At 45.8% G+C, this 17,664-nt stretch overlaps 1 protein-coding gene across 4 annotated transcripts; it reads right to left on the bottom strand.

Annotated features, from left to right (window-relative positions):
- Positions 1–869: 869 nt before the first annotated feature.
- Positions 870–15,986, bottom strand: pcdh10b (protocadherin 10b). 4 transcript variants are annotated; one of them, XM_085178912.1, is made up of 5 exons: positions 12,938–15,970; positions 12,204–12,262; positions 11,959–12,065; positions 3,335–3,670; positions 870–1,902 (listed from the first exon to the last, which is right to left on the bottom strand). In XM_085178912.1, the coding sequence occupies exons 1-5, from the start codon at positions 15,449–15,451 to the stop codon at positions 1,883–1,885; spliced, it is 3,036 nt and encodes a 1,011-aa protein (XP_085035038.1). In that variant the 5' UTR covers positions 15,452–15,970; the 3' UTR covers positions 870–1,882. The 4 variants fall into 4 exon arrangements, with proteins under 4 accessions (XP_085035038.1, XP_085035051.1, XP_085035046.1 ...); XM_085178925.1 differs by having other exon boundaries at positions 3,513–3,670; positions 12,938–15,963; XM_085178920.1 differs by having other exon boundaries at positions 870–3,670; positions 13,103–15,986.
- Positions 15,987–17,664: the final 1,678 nt, after the last annotated feature.

The raw sequence follows: 17,664 nt of genomic DNA, 5'->3' as shown, positions 1-17,664 counted from the left end.
TTTCACTCATAATGCACCTTATGGTCTGAAAACTACAGTAGCTCCTAGCTTCCTTTAGCATGTCTGACTTTTTGTGTGATGGTTAGCATCTTCCTGTCAGGAGCGACCGCAGGAACCTCTGATGGTGCAAAACGTTTCGTCGACACTTGTTTGTTGGGGAGAAAACGTACAAACATACAGTGCAGCACTTCAGAGTCACGCTGCTAGCAAACGAAGATTTCTGTAAATGTGACAAGCTGAACGCACTCTGTCCTGTACAGGAAACACAGCACAAGTCTACAGCCAATCAGGACGCAGAACACAATACTATTTAATAAATAGCTAATACGTATTTTCTAATACGCTGAAAAAGAAAACATGCAAACTTGCACCAAAGATGAAACAGCGCGGTTATAGCGAGGGAGCACTGGATATAATCATCATAATGTTCCTTTGTATTTGCTTCGTTGTCGCAGAGATGCTCCTGAAGAGGAATCATTTGGCCCGAGGATAAACGCACTTACATTAATTTGAGGTCACTTGAATAAATGCAGCTTTGTTTCCCTTATTAACTTTGGCAGGTCTGCCTTAACTGATGCTGTGTTTTAATTAGGCATCAGATTTGCGATGAATGAGCAGAAAGCAGCGTTCACATTCACAACAAGCACACACGAAAACAACAGACGGTGTTTTTACCAGTTTTGTCATTTATTGTCGGCATATTAGTGTGTGTGTGTCTGCAGTGTGTGAGGGAGAAACTGGACTGCACCGTGTACATCACTCTTTGCATTTGATGGTGTTTTTGTCGCACTCCTTTACAAATGGACCCTTAAAAGTTTTGGTTACAATGACACAGAATTACCATGGATCAGTCTAAATTATTACCTCCATTTTACTTATAGATATGATCTTTATTAATACCTTGAAGTGGAAAAAATAATGAAATGATGTCAAACAATAAGAAGTCGAGTTTTACATCTGCTAAGGCTGTTCTGTCTCTTTTTACGTTTCCGGCTGTGGAAACGGCGGCGACCTTGTTCAGGGGCAGCAAACAGATCAAAGCTCTGAATCAGAAACCAGCCGACAAGCAGCACACCTTCAGAACGAGAAGATATAGATAGATTTATATAGAGAGGCTTATATTCAGCGTCAAACTTTTAAAAGAGTACAATAAACACTTCTCACACGTGACAGAAACTACTTGACGCATCAGAACAACGTGGGTCTGAGCCCGCCGCATGGCTGTTGAACCAAAACCAAACGCATAAATAAAAAAATAAATAAAAAAACTGAAAATCTGCCCACAGTCTTTTCTTACAAAGTTTGACCTGACCACACAAAAAGAATAGAAAAATCGAAAACAGTGGTATTGCATCTGAAATGCACAAATTCTCCTGTACAACTCGGCGTCTCTGCGACGCCTAAAGGGCTGAGTGGTGGTTTTTCTGGGTGGCTCTCAGTTGGGTTTGCCTTCGTAGTTCATCTGCAGTCTTCATCTGGCTTCATTATCCTCACAGATGTATACATCAGTGCTGTAAACAGGCACACATAGAGTGGAAAAAGATGAAGGGATCAGTGACGGGGCTCGCCATCGTTCGTCCTCTGTGAGCTTCTCAGTCCTGCTGAGACGACGGCCATCTCCAGTAAGGCTTTTCATCCACCTGTGCTCCTCCCCCACAGCCTCCCCACGTCTCTGTCCAACCCGGCAGCGCTCCGAGTGTTGTGTTTCTTTCTTCTTCACTTTGTTTGCAGTCATGTAAAATTTTCTTCTTTTTTTGTTTTTGCTGAGCGAGGAGGGATGAGGGCAGTGGAGGACAAAATGGGCTGAAAACTTTACACCCTTGGTCGTCACGATGAAATTGTGCAAACTCACGCAGTCTCTGGTACGTCCACGCGAAAGGAGCTAGCAAAGCCTTTTCCTCGCTGCAAGAAAAATACAGAATCCAGTTAGTTGTGTGTCGGTATCTGTGTGCAGAGCAGCAGTGACACGGCCTCACACACAATCAGCTAACTGGCTGACAGATAACATGTGGGGAGGGGGGTGTTGTGGGAATGTTGGCACTGGGGGGGAGTGAATCCTCCAGTTTATTTAGGACACCAACAAACTAGAGTCTGCACTCTAACCTCTCCTTCATGCTCCCCCCCTGCACACCACACCCTCCCTCGGCCCAGGCCTGCCCCTCCCGGGACAAAAGGGTCTTTGTGTATCACTGGCTGACTTAATGAGATTAGAGAGCTCCCCCCACCCCACCCCCAAACAAACACACAGGACAAAACCACTTCCCGTGTGTCTCAGTGTTGAACCAACAGCGAGGGCAGAGCAGCTAATCGCCGTGCAGCTGACAGTGGACGCACGTCGACTTTGTTCAAATCGTTTCAAACTGCAGCAGAAAAACGCTGAAAGGCAACTTTTACCTTCATATTTCTGCTTTATTATTTCCCACACTGCTGCTGTAACCGTCCATAATCATAACGACATCATTACTATAAATACGAACATATCTGTTCATGCATTTGTATGGATGCTGCACTCTGACCCCATCCTGTGTGCAAAGCCTGCACGCGGCCTTTCACAGACTGCAGCGCTCTGATGTGAGCAGTGGGCTGCTTCCCATCGAACAACTTTTGATGCAGAACGAGGAAAAGCAGACAAACACAGCCAATGAATAAAATATTAATTACAGGGAGAAGGCCTTTTTCCTGCTGCTCCCGCGGCGTGCTGCGCTTTTAAATGATGGCACGAGGAAAGCAGCAGGTCTCTGATAACTCCAGCGAGCTGTGCTGGATGATGAGAGAGGCGCCTCTTCAGGCGCCGCTTGACAAAATTATAATTAAGCATTATCACCAAATTTCAGTGATTGAGGACGAATCTGTTTGTGGCCTTTTCTGCTTTATTTTCTCTTTAATTATGTGAAACCGGTTTTTGATCGACAAGCTGACGAATGAGACGTTCAGCTCAGTCTGTCCTTCTTCTTCTTCTGTGGTTAAAAACAGTCGTTTGTCAGCTGTTCGTGAGCTTTCCATAACGCTAACGTCTCCACCCATATCAAAGCAACCGTATAGATGATAATTGCGTTTGGCATTTATTATTTGAAAGGGCCCACAGTGCTGCATGTGTGTGCAGATAAGATGGTCACAGACGAGATAATGGAGATGCTTGAGAAAGAGGGAAGAGTTAGTTAAACACTCTGACAGAGGGCTGAGAGAACAGCGGTCAAATCTAAAATGAATTTCACGCTAGCTTCCACGAGCCAATCCAGGAAGAAAATTCAATTTCCAATCGTTTCTTTTTCTGCTAATTTGATCAGCAGATCAGAGCCGGGCAGCTTCAGCCAGAGCAAAACACAATACTCACTTAAATAAGCCGGGTTATAAGGTGCTCTGGAGCTAGGCAGAAATGCTTCCAACTCTTTCCTCTCTAAGGAGCCGTGCTGGTGGCTGAGGTGCTGGTGGAGGTGTTGGTAACTGAGAGGCGCCTCTTTGCCAAAGGTGGAGAATGATCTATCGGCCGTTTGCTCTGGGCTTTCAAATACCTCTGTGTCGGGGACCGAGTCCATGCCGGGCACATGGAGGTTGCTCCTGTAGTCGGGACCCTGGCGCCCGTCGGAGGGCACGAAGCTCGGCATCCAGCAGCGATCGGAGTGGCCCAAAGCCTTACACTCGTCTGTGCAGTTGGAGAAAAGATCAGCGCCTGTAGGGGAGGGGGCGGGGAGAAGAAATTAAAGGTTTTACGAGCAAAACGGTGCACGCACGAGCTGGTAACCAGATCTTACATGTTCAGTTTGCAATTATGAAGCTGCTCTTTGATTCCTTTCTGTTTCCCAGCACGCAGATCAAAGCTGCTGCACAATAGACTGAAAGGAACCTGTGCTGACACGCAGCCGTCAACAACGTGGCTGCTGCTGTTTCAGTGCAAATAAAGATTTCATCAGCATTTGGAAAAGAAACAAACAGCTTCTCAGTTTAGCCGTGAGAGCGATGCTGCACGCTGATGTTCAGACATGATGACACCGTACAGGACGATGTTACACGAGACCAGAGTTTACTGCAACACGCTGCGTCAAACCTGTTTGTTCTTCCACAAAGATTTTACATTTTTACTCTGACATCAGAGGAACAAGCGGCTCGTGTCACTGCATCGGTTCACTGACTGGATGGTTTCAGGGTGACTCAGGTTTTTCAGTGTTTGTAACACTAATCGAGTCAAACAGCATGTATGTATAACAACTATGTATCTGTGTGTGCTACCATTGTATATAGTGTATTATCTTACTTTTTTCATTGATTGTACTTATTTGTAATTTTGTATTTCCTTCATATATCTGTACCTGAGCTGAGGTGACGCAAAAATTTCCCCGTGTGGGATCAATAAAGTCTTATCTTATCTTACTAATCGAGTCAAACTGATTAGCAGCAGATGTTTAACCTGAGGTTGCACCTGAAATAAGGAATCGGCAATTCAGCACATCACAAATGACAACAGAAAACAGGAAGGTGAACGTGTGTAACATAGCGGACGGTCAGTCACCGTCTTTATCATTATTAGCACATTCTGCCATATTTACTTAACAGGCGTCTACATCCATTCAAAGTGGATGAGCAGTTTTTAGGAACAATAAAGACCCATCATGTGTTTGCAGTACAAACAGGCTCATGGCTCAGCGGGTGGTGTTTGCACCTCGTCTGCATGTCGATGCATGAAACATGGGGCAAAAGCACTGAAGAGTTTACAGGTACCAGTAGAGGTGGGAATCACCATACATCCCACGATACGATATTATTGCAATTTTTAAAATATTTTGCGATATTCAGATTCTGTACATAAAGGTAAACTTTATCAATATTCATTTTATCTAATATCAAAGTCTCACACTCAGTCTTTCTCTCATTTCAGTTTGATTGTTGACAAACTGAACGGTTTGTATTACAGTCTAGTCCAACTTAACTGAATCAACCATCTGGTACAATTATAGCTATTCTGAACTATGCAGTTTATGAAAACTATGCAGCCCCTTCAGCAACTGAAGAATTTGAAAGTAAATTAAAACAAAATATAATTTTACATTAAATAAAAAAGTTTTAAACTTCATTAAAATAAAACATGTCTTAAATTAAAATAAGTAAACTGTCATGTTTATTGCTGCCAAAAACAAGTTAAACACATTTGGACAGTGAAGGAATGTCAGGATTCTTGCTCAGGAAAAGGATCAACATGCTCTGAAGTCAGAGCACAAAAACCTTTTTGTAACAAAATATCGATTTCTGCTGTCCCTGTATCGATACATTATTAGCAAACAAAATATCACCATGCTACACAGTATCCATTTCCCCCAGCCCTATGTACCAGTCGATTGAAGTGCATCCTTTGTAGTTCATCATATATGAAAAGCGCAGCTCTGCAGGCCGACTGTGAGCCTTAAGCCAAATTGTGTGTTTGCTGCTCCATATGTTTTTGCAGCAGGGCCCAGATCTTGCGGACGCATGTTTTCGAAGCCTAAATCCTCGCGCGTGTGTGCGTTTGACTCTGTTTGGGGCTAAAATGTCCAGCTCAGGCTATCTGCTGCTAATCCCTCTGAATACAGCCTGATTAGGCTAAGACTGCTGTCATCCCAGTAAGCAGAGTGTGTGCATTTTGTTCTGTGTCCTTAACGGTCAGCAAAGGGGGAATTTGCTTTGTTACAAGAGGATTAATTTGGCTTGCTGTCACTAGCAACTTGGAAAAGTGCCCAGTCTCCTAACGAGAAGGTTTCCTATTAAATATTAAGCAACGTGCCATAAATATACCGCTGCACGAGGCTTTAGTGCGGCCTCTTACATGGAAGGAAACAACTTCTGGTACAGTTTGATGGAGCCGCAGCCACGAGGCCAAGCAGTGCTGACGCACTATATCAGTGCACCTGCTCACGCAGACAGCGCTGCACTGCGAGCAAAAACACAGCGTGGAAAGAAGAAGAGCTCTGCTTATATTACAAAATGGACGCGGTGTTAATTCTCAAAATAGGAACAGGAAATGTGGCGTTTGGCCTCGGCGAGGGGGATTCAACCACAGAGCCACATCTTATCAAAACTACATGTTCCCCTGTCGAATGAGGCAGACACACACACACACACACACACACAGACACACACACACACAGGCTTGTGCTTCAAATGTGAGTAAAGGTTGCAGGTGATACTCGTCTCTCCACGGCGGCGTCCGCCTGCGCTCTGCAGCTGAAAGAAGCTTCATAAATCACGCTGCAGAAAAGTGTCAGTGTCTGGCCTCCACTTCAACACAGGATTAAGAAGAACTATGTCAACATGTCTTACACTAAGACACACAGGAGCAGCGAGGAGACGGGGGAGGGAGGGCGGCGAGCTCTGGAAGCGAGCTGACCCTCGCTGCTTCCGACACCTCGTCACATCTTAGCATTCCGAACGCCGCTCGCACAGGGCAAACGCAAAGTCCCGATAATAACCTTCATTTGGTAATTGGTATGCAGAGGTCTGAAAAATGAATTACTGATCAGCGAGCTGTTACCACGGTGATAACGTGAACGGCAGGCCTAAGGAGAAATTCATCTCGGCGGGGGGGGGAGAGACAGGAATGCGGCGGGGGTGGAGGAGGGACTGAAAATTGGATAAGCGCCTCGACTCAATCTGCTCCGAGTGCGTGACATCGGCCGTGTTGATAAACTGGAGCAGGACTGGAGACGTGGACGAGGGTCCCAGAGGGGCGGACGGGCTGCTCCTCACCTCGGAGACTTCAAACCTCACAACCAAACACACGTTTGCTCTGTTCTCTTAAACTAATAATATAATATATTAATAATAATATATTAATACTGGTGCTCGGTCAACTTTCTCCTTCCAAACATCTCTTACAGGTTAATGTGCAGCTGGTTTCTTCACAGTCACGTCAGGAGTTCACACATTGGATACATAATTAAACTTGTAAATGTAAATATTAAATATTTAAACATTTGTAATGTTAAAATTGTATCTATGTTATCAGTTTGTGAAATAAAAACATAAATGATTTTAACATGCGTGGACTGTGTCATAACGAGCTGCTAACACAATATAATGACGTTATTATCATTTTATATAAAAGCTTTCATTGCTGGTCAGATACTTCAGATACTGCTGGGATCTCCTGTGTGGTGGGTGCTGTGATGGGAGGGGCGCAGCAATAACAACACAACGGTAACCAAATGGTTTTAGTGCCAAATAACCGAGCAGGCAGAGCGCACATCCAGCTGTAAGACAATAAGACTCCAGTTTTCTCCCTCTGCTCGTCTCTCATCTGCTTTATCGTTTTTTACACCAAAATAATGTTTATGCATCACTAAAGAGTCGCTTTTTCACATTTCCCCAGGCGGAGTTTGCAAAACTACAAGGCCTGGAAATGTGTGCAAAATTTCATACATGTACATCACACCCAGCCGGGTGTGATGTACATGTATGTACATGTATGACATGTATGACATGGCCCCACCCGGGCCTAAATTGTTTCATTCTTCTAGGTGGCGCTAGTGAGCCATTTTGCCCCGCCCATGTCTGAAGACATTTTAAATTTTCACCAGACCCGATGCATGTGCAAAACTTTTGAGTTTTTGAGCATCTTTAGGCCCTCAAAAAAGCCAATACATTTGCCGCCATAATAATAATAATAATAATAATAATAATAATAATAAAAAACGGTGGTATTGCATTGGGCCCTAATAAAATAAAATCCAGATGATATTCATGGATGAATTACAGATGATGAACTCATTAAGTCACATATTTAGTTATACAGAGTTACCCAGCAAACATGTGATGTGTTCTTATTTAAAATAAATCCACTATGACTTCACATGTATTTCACATGTATATTCAGTGATAGTTTAATACTCGAGCTTCTTCTCGGCTCCACGTTTGGAGGTGAAAACTCTCCAATAACCAACAAAGACTTGAAGCATTTTACCTTTCGATCCATTTCCACCACTTAAAGCCCCGCCCCCCCTTTTTTTTCTTGTGCTAAATTTTGCACAAAGTTGTTCCTCTTGTTTCATTAAAGGATCTTTCACCACTGTCAGACACTGAGGACTGAATGTCTTTGGGCTTTTTTGGCTGCTGGTCAGACAGAATCAGCTATTTCTGTTCAAATGTGACTCATTATTCTTGGCGTGTTAGAGAGGGGATAATTACACAATTAAGAACTCATTCATTTCATCCTAGAATAGTTTAACAGACCAATTCTGACTGGATTTAAATGCAGCAGTGATAATAAACATGACAGCAGTCAAAGAAGCTCGTTGAATGTTAAACAGAGTCTGCATTTCTGATTGGACCACATCACAGTCATAAGTGTATTTTCACGTGACTGTCACGCTGCACTCAGATACCTCGAAGATGATATCGGCTCTGACCTGAGCAGCAGTTTTTCCTCCACACTCGATCCACATGTAACCAGTTTGACTCCAATACTACAAAGTCCATGTCTTAAACGGCTCTTTCAGCCGGTTCACGTGTTCATCACAGGTGACGTCTGGTCTCTTTACATCCTTGATGAGGAAAAACGGCCTTTGATCAGAGAACAACAGAGCTGAGTGCCTGAAGCAGCAGAAAATGCTGGCATGACAAAGCAGCTAACCACAGGAAGAAGAACACAAATCACTGTGTCAACAAAAAATACAACAACGGCTACGCTTTAAAAAAAAAGGATATGAGAATAATGATGAGCGCTGGGCCTGCCTCCAGCAGGTCAAAATATAGTATTTTATGAGGTAAATCAGTCGTGTCCTATAACTCTGACTGCACAGAAAGAAGGGAAGGATGAAAGAGAAAAAGGTGATGCATTCATGAAGTCTGTGAGAGCCGAGAGGAAAGCGAACACGTGGATTTATTAAACACTGATGCAGCCTCACTACTGACAAACTAGATTAGCTCGCAGGACGATGGCGCTCTAAGCCATGCTATCAATTATCCTAATCAAACAACAACTAAATGCACAGCAAATAATCTGGGTAAAGGCTTTAAGCTTTGCAACAAAGTAACTCACGCTATCTGCTGCACCAAGGGTATGCAAAGGGTACGGGACGCTGTTTCACAGCTGGATGTGCTGGACCATCCAGAGGAGGGACTGTATCGGCAAATTCAAAAGTGTTAAATGTTTTGGTGTTAGTAGCCTTAGAGTTAATTTTACTCTAAGTAGAGTCACATTCTTTTAATGTAACTCTGAGGTGTAAAATGATAGTAGTTAAAATCGAGTGTTAAAAATGAGTGTTTCTATTTCAAATCTGGAGGTGTTACAATGGAAACATTAACTCTTAACCTCTGAACTCCTACAGGGGCTATGACACTAATAGAGTAAATTCACAGACTCCGCCCCCAGCACGGCTCCAATCGAAGCTGAAGTGAAGCCGTTTCAGAACATTTTGCTCCACATATTTGAGTTGTTTGCCATGCTTGGTAAGTCATTTTTTCAAAGATTGTTTCAATTATTGTTATTAGCTTTTACTTCTGTGGCTCTTTGGAGTTGAGACAAAGCTGTGTGAAAGGCATTAGCCATGTTGCTCGCTGATAGCATAATATTCTGTTTTAGCTAGCTGAAAGGTATTGTTTGCAGGCAAATACCACAGCCTTGAAAAAAAGCTTGCATATGAATTTTCAGTCAAACCTTTGGTCAAATTCACCTAAAACAATGTCTAGAATGTGAAATGTTGGTATAATGGTGCTACTTGAAGCCTGAAAACAATCTCCCATAAAAAACGAGCAAACAGCAGTAGCAGACGTCCTGACTGGTTCTACGTTAGCACGTTACCGTCCAGAGTTTTGTGCACACGGTTTAGGTAAAAATGAAAAAGGTTGAGGTTTTACATTTAGTTCAGTATTACCTGTTGTCTGTGTCCTTGTCTTTTGGGAAAATATTTTACACAAGTAATGGTTCAAAAAGGATTCCTTTTTTTTTACTGTGCTGCAATTGATTTGTGCCATTAATTAGTGTCAACTAATTTTTATTCAATCTCCACACAGGATATGCTTGTGAAGATGGAATATGGGGGAGAGCAGAGGTGCGTTGCAGTTCCACAAAGTGATGAATGAAGGACATGCATATTGTATTGAAGAAATAAGTGATGAGAATGCTGTTATTTGCATTTACCAGCTCACCTATGTCAGACCTTTTGATAAACGAAATTCTAATGAAAGTGAGAACATGTACACTGTTACATCTTTCAGAAAATGTTTTGAAATTGTGGTGCACAGTTCAGAATAAATGTTTTTCAAAAACCATTGCGTCTTTTTAGTAAATGTTTATTTCCAAAAGAAATTTCTAGAAGTTCACAACAGTAAAATTCCCGCTTTTTAGAATTAATTAGAAGATAACTCTTACGTAGTTAAACTAAAATACTCTTTGAGAGTTAATATATAAACTCTTAACACCTAGTTAGCATTAGTAAGTGTTAAATTATCAACTCCAGACAGATTTGGTGTTTAACACTAAATCAGAGTTAATGTACCAACTCTCCAAAAAGAGTTAAAGTAACTCTCTCTGGTGTGGACCCATATAGACACTTTAATAGTGTTGAAATCAAATCTGACAGTGTTAATTTGGACGTGCTGGATTTGCTGTGTAGGCTAACATGTGATGCTAACATGGTCTATCAAACAGCAAATCAAATATACAACGCAACAGCAGCTTAAGCTAAGCGTGATCTGTTAAATCACAGAGATGCTTCGTTGTTTCAGCTGATAATCTGCACACATGTGGAGCGAACATGAACATAAATTAACATGAATTAAGTTCTAAGCAAAGCAAGTTGGAGAAATCTGAACCGAGGCCCCGGGTCACTGTGTGCTGGTCCAGCCCTGCCAGTTCAGCTCTTATTTAAATCAACAACAAATTGTGTTAATCTCCACTAACTCACCAACTCTGAGCACGCAGCACGCTTTATATAATCACGCAATCGGAGCTCAGGAAGTCTTTGTTTATTCCTGTTTGTCTGTTTCTTAGAACAGTCGTGAAATGTAAACACATAAGAGTGTGGACATGCTAATAAAGTCAAAGTACACCTCCATGCACATGAAGCAGATTAGAATAAAAACGGTGCAGCAGGGTATCTGTAAAGTCGTGTTGGCAAAGACGGGCTCTGCGTGCCTCTGTTACTGAGCTCCATGTAAACCAACCAGGCCTACTGGGGTGACACTGGAAGTGGCAGGCAAATTCCATTTGGCACGATGGGGGCGCCTGCTGTGGCTGACCAGACATGATGACAGACCTCATCCACAGTGGGCACCGAATAAAGAGCTAAACCGAGCTTTTATGCATCAGCAGGGTCCTCTTGTAAGGCAGGCAAGAATTAAAGGAGAAAAACAGCCCGTGCATGGAAGCGTATAGCAAGGGAGGAAAAAACAAGCAGGGGGGGCGTGCAGTCAGAGCGTAACAGCATGAATAAGTGCATTAATTAATCTAATGAACGGATGAATTGCACGGTTTGTTTGCTACAGCCACAACCTATTTGGTCGGCTTCCCAGCACTCCAGTGCGAGCCCAGCCTCATTAACAAGCCCATCACATCTCGTCAAGTGTTCTGCAGCGCCGAGTGACCGCGCTCACAGGGAGCAGGATCCTCATTAACGCCGCCACATATTTACAAACAGCAGTGGAAGCCTCACTCGAGACGTTCAATCACCACACGGCAAACGTCACAGTCACAAATATCATGTGTTGGCTTTAGGAGCGAGCACTTGGACGTGGCTCACAGGGAAAGGTTTGATTCTGGTACAGGAGTTGAAGCGATAATCCCACGCAGGCACAACACAACAGCTAAAAGACCTCAGACGCTGGCTGTGGATGATGATGACCTTTAGAAATAAGCTTTCATTTTTCCAGCCCTGCACGATGTGCTGCCAGGTTTCAACAGTGGAGACGAGCAGCTTCTGGACCCACAATGCTAATCAGCAGATCCTCCTCAGCCCGATGAAGACAAAGAGTTTATGCAAAGCCAGCACTTACCAGACGAATGGCCTCGATTGGTGGCATCGTGGTCGCTGTCTCCCTGCTCGCTGTCTCCGTGGCCGCTGTCTTTGGAGCTGACCAGGTCGGCCTCCTGGAAGGCTGAACTGAAACGAAGAGAACATTAAGATAAAGCCTATGAAAGACGACCTCGCTTTGTTTTCTTAATCCATGTCAGCATCACAGTAATGGCAGATATCAGCAAATGAGCTAGAAGCTGGTAGAAGAGCTTTTTCCATATTTACCTGTTGACACGTCTCGGCCTGTCGACCAAGTAGCTGAGTTCAGCTCGCTGGTGTTTGGTCTGAAAGAGAAGGGGCCGTTTTTAGTGCGTCTCCGTATGTAGAGAGAAGAAAGCAGCAGAAGAACAAAACATCACATCCATCGAGCCAGAGACGACACAACCCACACAGCTTTGAGTTGACGTAACTATTACACGTGTCATTCATCTCCACCAGTGGAGACTTCCTCCCCACAGGGAGGGGAAGCTCTGCAGACATGTTGCCAAAGTGCAAGGTGACGTAGCGCACCTATGATGGCTGCAACAGCCCAGAGATGCAACATTTTAAACAGTATATATTTAATCCTGGGTGACTGGGCTTCACGCGCACATATACACCCATTACACTCCCACACCCACCAGCAGCCTCTTTGCCAACCATACATGGTCTTTATACAGCTTTTCTAATTTATCAGCCGTGGAAGCACATCATAAACATGCAGTCGTTGCTTTTTAAGGATTGCAAAAGTCAAGCTTTCTCATTCCTATGTTGTGTTACAGTTGATGCATCGACACTCAGTAACACCCATCTGAAGAGCTAGCATGCCAGTGAAGGGAAATTTGGGGGATGAAATGGCTGCTGAATGTCTCAGGTGTGTATTTCATTCTTATCAGACGTCTAAGGGGACATGAATCAGGCATGCGGAGGAACTCGGATGGAAAGGGAGTTTAAACCGCAGGCAGGAGAGGGGCTCTTACCTCATTTGATAAAATGCTGCCGTTTGATATGATGTCAGGCTGCTGGTCTGTGTACCCTGTCACTATGGCCCCACACGGGTTGTGATCGGTGTCTGTGCTCCTAGAAGGACTACATGGCTTTAGGAACATGAGGTCAGTTTTGGCAGACTCTGGAGTGAGACATACCTGGTAGCAATAGTTCTGGTTTTGGTGGTGGGAGCCAAAGCTCCCAGATTCCTCCACAGGGACTTGAGCCGTGCCAGCCCCGCTGACGTTAACGGCACTTTGCACCAGCATGATATCCGACTTGCTGAGCTTTTTCTTGCGGGCCCTGCCCTGCCGCGAGCAGCAGGAGCTGCAGCCGAAACAGCAGTCGCTGGTCAAGCAGGTATAGATGTTAAGCTTTTTGTCCTTCTGACAGCGCACAGCCAGCACGATCATAACCAGGAGGAAGATGAAGGAGACGGAGCCCAGGGCGATGATGAGGATGAGAGTGAGGTCCAGGGTGCTGTCCTTTGCCTTGGAGGTCCCGCCTTTCTCCCCGCCGCCGCGGCCTTCAGCCACACTGTCCACCAGCACCACCAGCACGCTGGTGCTAGAGGACAGAGGCGGCTGGCCGTGGTCTCGCACCTCAATCAACAGGTCGTACTGCTGATGGGGGTCTCGCTTGACCGATACCCGCCTCGCAGTCCTGAGTTCACCTGTCCTCCAGTCCATCCTGAACATGCCGTTCTCGTTTCCCCTCTGGATGCTGTAGGACAGACGAGCATTCTCTCCATCATCCGCATCCATGGCCACGACGCGTGTCACCAGATAGCCTGGCTCAGCAGAGCGAGGCAGGGGCTCCTTGGCTGTGCCGTTCTTCCCCAGGGGAGCCAGCACGAGCGGGGCGTTGTCATTCTGGTCCACGATGATGACTTTGACAGTGGCGTTGGAGGAGAGCTCTGGGGTCCCTGCGTCTTTGGCCTTGACCATGAAGGTGAACTCCTTCAGCTGCTCATAATCAAACGACCTGAGAGCGTAGAGGTAGCCCGTCTCCTCGTTGATTGACACGTAGGTTTTCACTGACATGCCCTGGATGTCACACTCTACTATGGAGTAGCTGATGACGGCATTCTGCCCGATGTCCGGGTCCAGGGCCGTCACCGCGTGTATGTACGCCCCTGGCACGTTGTTTTCTGTCACGTACACGTCATATACGGGCTGTGTGAACGTGGGCGCGTTGTCGTTTTCGTCGGACACCTGCACTCGAATGGATTTACTGGTGGCCAGTGACGGCGTGCCTTTATCGCGCGCGACCACAGTGACGGAGTAGGAGTCCGCGTGCTCGCGGTTCAGCGGCCCGTCGGTGACTATAGTGAAGTAATTTTTAAAGGAAGATTTCAGTTTAAACGGGACGTCACCGAGGATCTCCACGTGCACCTGTCCGTTCTCCTCTGCGTCCCGATCCGTGACGCTCAGCAGCGCGATCACGGTCCCGGGAGCCGCATTCTCGCTCACCGACTCCGTGACGGTGCTGAAAGTGATTTCCGGTGCGTTGTCGTTCACGTCGCTGAGTTTGACGAGGACTTTACAGTGCGCGGGCACGGCGTTTGGTCCCAGATCTTTGGCCTGAACAAAGATTTGATAGAGGCCGCTCTCCTCGAAATCCACCTCTCCGCGCACCTCGATGCGCCCGGTGCGCGCGTCTATGGAGAACAGGTCTTTGACGCGGCTGGAGATGTGGTTGCTGAATGAATAAACGATTTCTCCATTCAGTCCCTCGTCCAGGTCGGTGGCGTTCAGCTGTATGACGAGCGTGCCCAGCGGCGCGTTCTCCGACAGGCTCACCGTGTACACCGGCTGCTCAAACACGGGCACGTTGTCGTTAGAGTCCAACACTTTGACGACCAGCAGCGCGGTGCCAGTGCGCGGAGGCTGACCGCCGTCCACGGCGGTTAGCACGTACCTGTGCGCCGTCTGTTGCTCCCGGTCCAGCGGCTTCTCCAACACAAGCTCCGCGAACTTGTTCCCGTCCGTCTGGGTCTGCACGTCCAGGTAAAAGAAGTTGTTCGTGGTGATATCGTACGTGCGTAAAGCGTTGGAGCCGACGTCCGGGTCGAACGCGCTCTCCAAGGGGAAGCGGGTGCCCGGAGTGGCGCTCTCTGAGATCTCCACCGTGATATCGGTCTCCGGGAAATTGGGTGGGTTGTCGTTAATGTCCACCACCTCGATTTCAACCCGGAATAGTTCTAATGGGTTCTCCAAGAACACCTCCATGTTTAGCTGACAGCTCGCGCTCTGCTTGCAAATCTGCTCCCGGTCGATTTTCTCGTTAACGAACAGGACGCCGTTCTCCAGGTTCACCTCCAGATAGGGTGTCCGAGAGTTCGGCACCACTTGGAAGCGCCGGGAGGCTAGCTTGGTGAGGTCCAGACCCAGGTCCTCGGCAATATTTCCCACCAGTGTGCCATGGTCCGCCTCCTCCGGGACAGAGTAGCGTATCTGACAGAGCACCCCATCCGCGATGCACAGGACAAGCAAAAGCACAATCATCGCCGTGAAAACAAGTGCACTTGGGTAAAAATATCATATATGTTAGTGAAAAAATGTCAGTTTACATCACCCATTACAGTAAATGCGTAAAGTCTCCAAAATGCGTAAAGTCTCTGTAAATGTACGAGAGGTCCGGAAAACTCTGTGGGATTAAAAAAAGGCGCATTTCATTTCTGACAGGAATCCAAAGGACTCGATGATATTTTTCACTTTTAAAAACTGGCTCTGTTACTTTCGCACACGCGTCCAGGTGAAGCCCCAGCGCGCATTCCAGTAAAGCGCAGAATCTCAGGCAGCTGAAAGTTGGAAACATAAATTATAATCCACAGGAAAAACACACGACTCTGCCTTCAGTGATGAAATCTACTGCAGACTCTGGCTGTCGGCGTCCTGTTCCTCACTGCAGCCGCCTCCACTCCACTCTCCACTGACGCTCTTCACTCAACTGTTTGCTTTTTTCCCTGAGTCGCGCCTCCCCTCTCAGCCCCCGCAGCCGTAAATCACGCGGTAAGCTCTCTCCTGATTGGCTGTTGGGGTTGCTCGTCCGCTCGGCCTTCGTCTCTCTCACTGCCTCTCTATATCTCTCTACCTCCCTGTGAGCGCAGACTGACTTCTCTTAAGGATACCTGCCTGCAGGCAAAGAGAAAAGGGGACAGGAGCGAGAAGGAATTTATTTCTCAAGTGCGTAACGCCCTTCCCAACTCGCCCGTTATAAAGTGCAGCACTAATGAACCAGGGTGTGATTAGAGTGGAGCACTTGTTGACTTGGTGGCAGAGCCTGTGTGAGCCCGAGGACACGCTGGGCGAGCCAGGTTAATGCATGCAAATGTTGTGATATGCATGTATTCAGCATTCACGTGCTGCTCTCAGGGCTGTGCGATATAATTACAGCCAACGGTAGAAGCGTTACATCTCTGTTCCAACCACACAGCAGTGGAACAGAGAGGCAGGGGGAGCAGCACATCCGCGGAGCGCATACGACCCCTGCCGGAGTAAATGCAAACCAGGGTCTGAATCACGGTCCTTCAGTGTAACACAGATAGTTATTGTCACAAGCATACTCTGATTTTATGCGTGGACCAATGAACGTGGCGAGAGTAAAAGGTAAAAGTGGAAGATGGTATAATTATCTTTTACTGTGAGAGTAGCAAACGCGCAGGCGCACTGTCGTTCAAACATAAGTGCGGTGAGCAGGCGAATCGATCCGCTAAACAACTTCTGTATATGTCAAAGGGCGGCGAGGTTTCGGGTGTCCGTGCCCGCTCAATGAAGTCTCTGTGCCGCGTGGGCCGAACTCTAGTGATACACTTGATTCATGCGCTTTAGTAAAAACACTCATATCACTGACAGGTTATCGCAGTACGAGCTCAACTTCACAGCAGTTTTGTGAGTTTGCAGAAATCGCAGATGGGCCCCTGAAACTAAAAAGAGGTCACGCATCAGCTTTTGACTTTCTTGAAAAGTGCGAAACAAAGAGAGATGTGTTGAGCTCACAGTCACTTTTCCTTCTGTATGAGGAGGTCATCGATCCGCTTCGCTCCTGGTTTGTGTCTGCAGTCTAACAGAGATATTTGTGCTTTTCCTTTAGCGCAGTAACAAAACGACTTGTGATTTTGGTCCTCAGGTGACACAGCGCTGGAGTCAGCTGCAGCTCGGTCTGCATGTTGTGGTCACTCGGGGTTTCTGGGTCCATCATGGACGTTAGGGAAGATCACGTCACGTTCACAGAATAACCAAACAAACAAAAGGACTGATAAGAAGAACAGGATGTGGTAGATATCTCAGCATGTTTCATCTGCAGGACACCTGTCAGTACTTTACTCAGTAACACAGACTCGACTGCTTTGACGACTGAATGCAACACATTTTAGAAAATCTACTTTCTATTAACAGAAATCCAGAAAGTAACTGTAAACATTGAACTTTGGTATTTGCATCGTTATTTCAAGCAGGGAATTTTAGTCAGTTTAAAGGAGGGAGCATAACACGCTCAGAATCAAGGATCTGTACCAGAAGTTCCTGATTTTTAATATAGATTATAGAGTAAATTTAGTTTTATAATGAAATATTACTTTGTGATTTGTATTTTCCCCTCTGCTTGTTTTATAGATTTAGTTTGACGTCAGCTGTTGGAGAATGAATTGCATGAAGGAACCGAGACATTAATGTGCAAAAGTCTCAATTCTTCATATTTTGCAGGGAAAGTAGCTGCA

Source organism: Neolamprologus multifasciatus, chromosome 2, assembly GCF_963576455.1.
Source record: "Neolamprologus multifasciatus chromosome 2, fNeoMul1.2, whole genome shotgun sequence".
Classification (NCBI taxonomy): domain Eukaryota; kingdom Metazoa; phylum Chordata; class Actinopteri; order Cichliformes; family Cichlidae; genus Neolamprologus; species Neolamprologus multifasciatus.
Note: the sequence above shows the minus strand (reverse complement) of the source record. Positions and strands in the feature narration are given on the sequence as shown.